General features: G+C 33.0%; 1 protein-coding gene across 1 annotated transcript in view; it reads left to right on the top strand.

Annotated features, from left to right (window-relative positions):
• The first annotated feature begins 572 nt into the window (after positions 1-572).
• Positions 573-6000, top strand: part of LOC128982961 (serine/threonine-protein phosphatase 5) — a 161350-nt gene continuing 155922 nt past the window's right edge. Inside the window, exons 1-2 of the mRNA XM_054402071.1 lie at positions 573-774; positions 3695-3936. Coding sequence (XP_054258046.1) covers positions 687-774; positions 3695-3936 — 330 coding nt within the window. The 5' untranslated portion in view covers positions 573-686. The remainder of the gene's footprint in view (positions 775-3694; positions 3937-6000) is intronic.

Raw genomic sequence — 6000 nt, 5'->3', positions numbered from 1 at the left:
GTAACAATACGGGTTTTCAGCCATCAGCCTCGGTGGCCTAGTGGTTAGAGTGCCGAGCTGATATGCTGAGAGTCCCGGGTTCGAATCCCGCTGGTGTCACTAACTTTTTGACTAAGATTTTTTCATTATCAGCAAGTTTGGTTGGTTTGGTTCGGTCGATTATGACAGTTTAATTTTATTATTAAGTCATTATAAAATTTTAATTGAGCAATTTCTAGTTTTATTTAATGAACATAATTATTTTTTCTATTAATAAACTTTTTTATATTACTTCATTATCAGCAAGTTTGGTTAGTTCGGTTAGGTTATGATAGTAATTTTATAATAAAAAAATTATAAAATTGAATTTGAGGCATTTATAATTTTATTTTATAAACAGAACTATTTTTGCGATTAGTAAACCTTTATTGCCAAAATGCTCTCTACTACAGCGCTGTTCACAGAGGAATTTTGAACTAATGCCTCAATCGTACCTCCCCTAAGTCAGACGGTCAGGCCCCTGACTGTCTGTGTGAAGTTGAAGTGTGGACTGAGTCTAGTCTAGTCTAAGTCAAGTCTAACTGATTGCCGTTTCCCCGTTTGCCCGTTGCCGTTGCCCTGTAAAAGTAAACTTACTTGAAAAGTTTTTAAGTTATGTTCATTTTAATTTGATTTTTCGGTGAATAAGAATCAAGACTATTTACAAGATGAGTGTCACAAGTAATTCAATAATATCTGATGCTGATGCAAAGAAAGCCGAAACGATCAAAGAAGAAGCAAATGTGTACTTTAAAAGTAAGATCAATTTTTAGGTTAGGCCTACCTGTTTTAAGCCTTTGGTAAATTTAATGTAAATTTGTTTTTACAATCGACTGATTTTATCTTGAAACCATTCATTTGATCTTGAAAGGGGCCAGTCAAAATTATAATCTTGTTAAATGCACTGTTAGCCTGTACATTTGTTTAAATTTAAACTTTCTTACCGGTAGGCAGGTAAAGAAAATGGAAGAGGCCTATCCCATTGACAATGTTTTACTAGACGTTGGACTACACTGCCCTTGTTTGAACTTAGAACCTTTAACTTATAACATGAAATAAGTAACTTAAATTAAGTGCACTAGACTGGTTCCGGGGGACAACCTGGGGATATCGTACTGCCTAAGTTTCCACAAAATAGGGCCTACATCAGTAAGTTAGCCTAAATTGGATAGGCCTAACTTTTAATCTATTTGTCATGGAAGCTTTAATGAGACTAGGCCTAAGTTTAGTTAAAGCTTGGATTTTAAAATAGTTTAACCCTCCGAGTGTCCATAGTTTAGGCCTTAATGTCCACCTATTTTTGGCCCCTTTGCAAGGTTTTATTAAAACGGATCTGAGAAGCTTAAAACAATGTTAATTCTAATGTTCTATATACCATTTTGTTTGGAAAATCATGGGCTTCAATATTATATATAAAACATAAGGAACATTTTTTTAAAAAAAAATTTTTAGGTAAAAAAAAATATAATTTCGAAAATTTTCAAAAAAAAAATAAGTTTGCGCTCAATGAAATTGTATAAATTATAGGCCTATAAATATTTGAAAATAGCCACTTTGTTCTAAATTTAATGAGGATTACAAATATATAATCATATAGCGAGGTAAGTTATCAAATAAATAAGTTATGAGCGAAAAACGGATTTCACCCATAGCGTTTAGCTAAGAATGCATAGCCTAACCACAGCTAGGAATCTGGCTGATAATTTACATCAATATCACTACCTACTTCTTCAGGATCATCAACCAGCACTTCAAAACCACTTAAATCTTCTTATAATGCACCACGTATATCACTACTTTTGATTTTTAACACTAAAACAATGATAAACGTAATAAAACACATCAGTCATCGGTCCGGGGGAACCTAGCTGTTTACAAATACACGCACGTCAGCTGTCTGCTACAATATTTTCGGAACTAAAATGAATAGCGCTTAGAGACAGGCCTCTGGAGAAAGCTTAGAATATTACGGAAAGAACGATACCTAACTCGATCCAGTTCAATCCGATTCAGTCAGTCATAGAGCCTTCGCCGTAAATGATGTTTGTGCGTCTTAAACTCGACGCGTGACCCTACACAAAGTGTGTTGTGCGTCTATTTTTTGACGCGTGACCCTCGGAGGGTTAACTTAGCCTAGTTGAAACTGTTCCATAGTATCCAGTTTCCATTATGGGTACAGTTTCTGAACTGGGCTACGCTAACTTAATATAGATTGAAACTATCGATTCGATTAGTAAACCTTCATGCAATGTTTTCACCATCAGCAAGTTTGGTTGGTTAGGTTAGGTTATGATAGTTTCATTTTATAATAGATATACAGTAGAGTCCCGCAAACTCGGCACTCGATAACCCGGCATTGTGGATAACTCGGCCATCACCTGGCTCAGAAAATTAGTGATATTTTGAGTCCGAGTTGAACATGGACACAAGCCAGCTCAAGTCAAATCATTCTCAAGTCAAAGTTGTATTGTTCTTATTTTTAACCCTAGTTCCCGATAATTTGGCACCCTTCCAGTCCACATTACGCCGAGTTTGTGGGACTCTACTGTATTTAAAAATATTGATTACTAATCAATATTTTCAATTTGATAGTTTCAATCAATATTAGCGTAGCCCAGTTAAGAAACTGTAGGGGAGAGTGGGGTACATTTGAACACTTTTTAAACTTTAATTTTTTAATAGGTGAATTTACGTGTTTTTAATAAAAACATTATTAGATTTAGTTGTAACATAATCTTAGCTTTAAATTAGTTATTTTTTAAGCACTCCAAGTTAACATGTTAATGTGCAATATCCGTTTTTGCAAAGGTATGCAAATCGTTCAAAAGTACCCCACTGGTGGGGTACTTTTGAACAAGAAGTGGGGTACAATTGAACACACGAATTAAGTAAAATGAAAATTTTTATTTTACAGAAATTGTTATGCATGTGAGTTGATAAAAACAGTTCTTATTTCTATTAGAACTAACTCTTCTTTTAATGTTTTAGATTCACATTATTTGTAGCTAAATGTTGCAAAGTTAATAGCAAATTATATTCGTTCGCTACACGTGCAGTTCTTACACTCATTGTTGGTTGAGGAAGCTTATATAGTCTTAAATTATTATTATTCATTACTGTTTTGTATGAGAAACAAATATAATCAGTTGGGGTACATTTGAACAACATGCTTACCAGAGGAAAACATGGTGTTCAAATGTACCCCTCAGACTCTTGTTCAAATCTACCCCACTAGGCACAATTTTGCAAAAAGTTAAATTATGTTTTCTTGAATTGTAATTTATCAATTTGAAATGCATAATTGTATCTAAATATGTATAAGCCATAAGGTAAATGGATCAAACTTATCCGTAATGAAGTTTTTCTATGGAAAATTTACAAATCCCTACTCCTAAAAAAGTTTTCTTGTGGCGCTCTAAAACTTATTTTCCCAACAACAAACTAAGAACTGATCAGAAATGGAGGGAGATGAATGCAACCTGTTGTCCGATTTGAGGGCTACATTTTACAGCTGGTCCAATGGCCTGCGAGTATAAACATGACGGAAAATTTAAACCGTTCAAATGTGCCCCATTCTCCCCTACCCTTACATTATTGTAAAGTCCAATGTCTTTATCTTTGTTATCGATGTCATGACTTTTGTGCAATTTATAAACTTATTTATTTTCTAATACAGAGGGGGACTTCAATAAAGCAATAGAACTCTATTCTGCTGCAATTGAAGTTAATCCAAATGTGGCTGTATATTATGGTAATAGAAGTATTGCTTACCTCAAGACTGAGTGCTATGGCTATGCCCTAAATGATGCGACCAAAGCCATAGAAATTGACAGAAGTTACATCAAGGGTTACTACAGGAGAGCTGCCGCTCACATGTGTCTTGGGAAGTTTAAACAAGCTCTAAGAGACTTTGAAGCGGTAAGTAAGTAGGGTAGTAGAAGTAAAGTACGTCTCAAAGTTGTCTGTAGAATATAGTTGTCTGATATTGGCAAATTATGGGTCGCAACTCACCCCACTTGTAGTAGGTGGGTTGTAAGGATCAGGGCAGTATAATTTTGATAATTCAAGGTGATACGCATTATTTTCAGCATTGGGAATGTTAGGTTAAAATAATGTTTGAAAAATTCATTTTATACCTGATTTGTATGTGAGGATTTGAATAGTTTAGGAGTTAGATACATTTTTACATAGGTAGGCCTAAATCACACCCCTAAATCAGAACTTTTCTAAACTTTCTGCAACGGACTTGAAAAATAGGCTATATTAAAAAATTGCTGGCTTACGCGGTCCAAGTTGTGTGATAAAGAACTGCGTAGAGGAATTGACAAAACCACAAGCGTTGTTGAACCCATTAATATTTTGTCATTGCAATCAAGTGCCAAGTCAATTACTGTGTACCCTACTTCCAAGAACTCCATAACTCAGTAGCTTAGCTCATAAAAGCTGTGTACCACTTTTATTCCTTTACAATTTCTTTATTTATTACTAGGGTAGGCCTAATTATTATTAGGCCTAGATCCCAAACCTATTTTATCATGGAAATAATAGTTTTATAAAGCTGTTGAATTTTACTTATTACTTGTATGTACTTTCATCTTGAAGATTCAATTACCCGGCCATTGCCTACTGCCATAAAACTGTTTATGGTTATTATATTAAACTTGTAACTAATCTACAGTCTTGGTTTGTAAGTAAAAGCCTTTTTTAATGATATTTTATCTTTCAATTGACAAAACCACAAGTAGGTATTGTTGTTTCCATTAATTTTTTTTTCATTATGCAGGCCTAATTGGTCTCAAATCAATGTCATTTTATGTATCTTTGTCTTATATTGTTGCCTGTTCAGGTTTCAACGTTTTTTTGTTTCCCATATTTATTTTTTGTGTTATAGGCTATGCTTTAAGCAATCTAAATCTTATGAACTAGAATGATGATCATAGTGACTTTGCCTGCTATTATAACCTCAATAACCTCATTGTTTGTTAAACTCAGTTTAGGGGTCATTGTCACTAAATGTGATAATTTGCCAATTTTTTTTTACTTTTTTATAAAATATTTTGTTAATATTAAGTTATTATAAGAAGTGACCATTCAGAAATAATACAAATCAATCAGCAGCAGAGCTTAAAATCTTTATTTAGTTTTTTTTTTCTTTTCAGGTCACCAAGTCTGGTTAAGTTACACCTATTGTTATATAAAAAAAAAAAAAAAAAACACTAAATATTGTTCAGTAAAAAAAAACAAAATTTTTGATAATTAGGAAATAACACTATTTCAACTGGTTTTTGTAGTTTGAGTTTTATAAGACTAAATGTTAGTTTTTTTTTTCATGAAAAGTGATTGATAAAGGTGAAATTAAATAGAAACTCCTCTTAAAAGTCAACAAAATCCATCATAGTTAATTAAAAAACTACTTGTATATACTTGTATTTGAAAAAAGTTCAGTAACATTGAAATACAATTAGTTTACAAACTACCTATTGTAAAAAAAAAATAAATTACCAATGCATTTTTCTTAATTTTTATAAATCAGTACCGTGACCGGGCTGTCGCGGCCGTGACCAGGCTGTCGCCACCGTGACCAGGCTGCCGCCGCCGTGACTAAAACTAAGATTTTGAGTAAGCGTCCATCCTGTTATGCGAATATTTGTGCTTAGGCCTACATATGGTTAAAAACTAACCATAGAATCGTAAACGACAAATATTAAATATATAACAAAGAACTAAAACGGAAATTCATTCATACCTGGATATTTTGGAAACAAATTTCTTATAACAATTTAGTTTTTTTTTTTTTAAACTAGGTATTTTTAGTTAAAATTTAATATTTTTGTTGTTAGTTAAATTTAGAATATCAAAAAATATAATAAAATAAACGCAACCTGCGTTTATTATACTTTTTGGCACTATATTACAGCCCGGTCACGGAAAAACAGCTCCGGTAACGTGACCGGACTGTAATCCTTAAACTATATTATTTAT

This window comes from Macrosteles quadrilineatus, unplaced genomic scaffold, assembly GCF_028750875.1.
Source record: "Macrosteles quadrilineatus isolate MER2022 unplaced genomic scaffold, UCM_ALF_1.0 Scaffold_1__1_contigs__length_201487025, whole genome shotgun sequence".
NCBI lineage: Eukaryota > Metazoa > Arthropoda > Insecta > Hemiptera > Cicadellidae > Macrosteles > Macrosteles quadrilineatus.
This window is presented reverse-complemented; position numbering and strand designations above follow the sequence as displayed.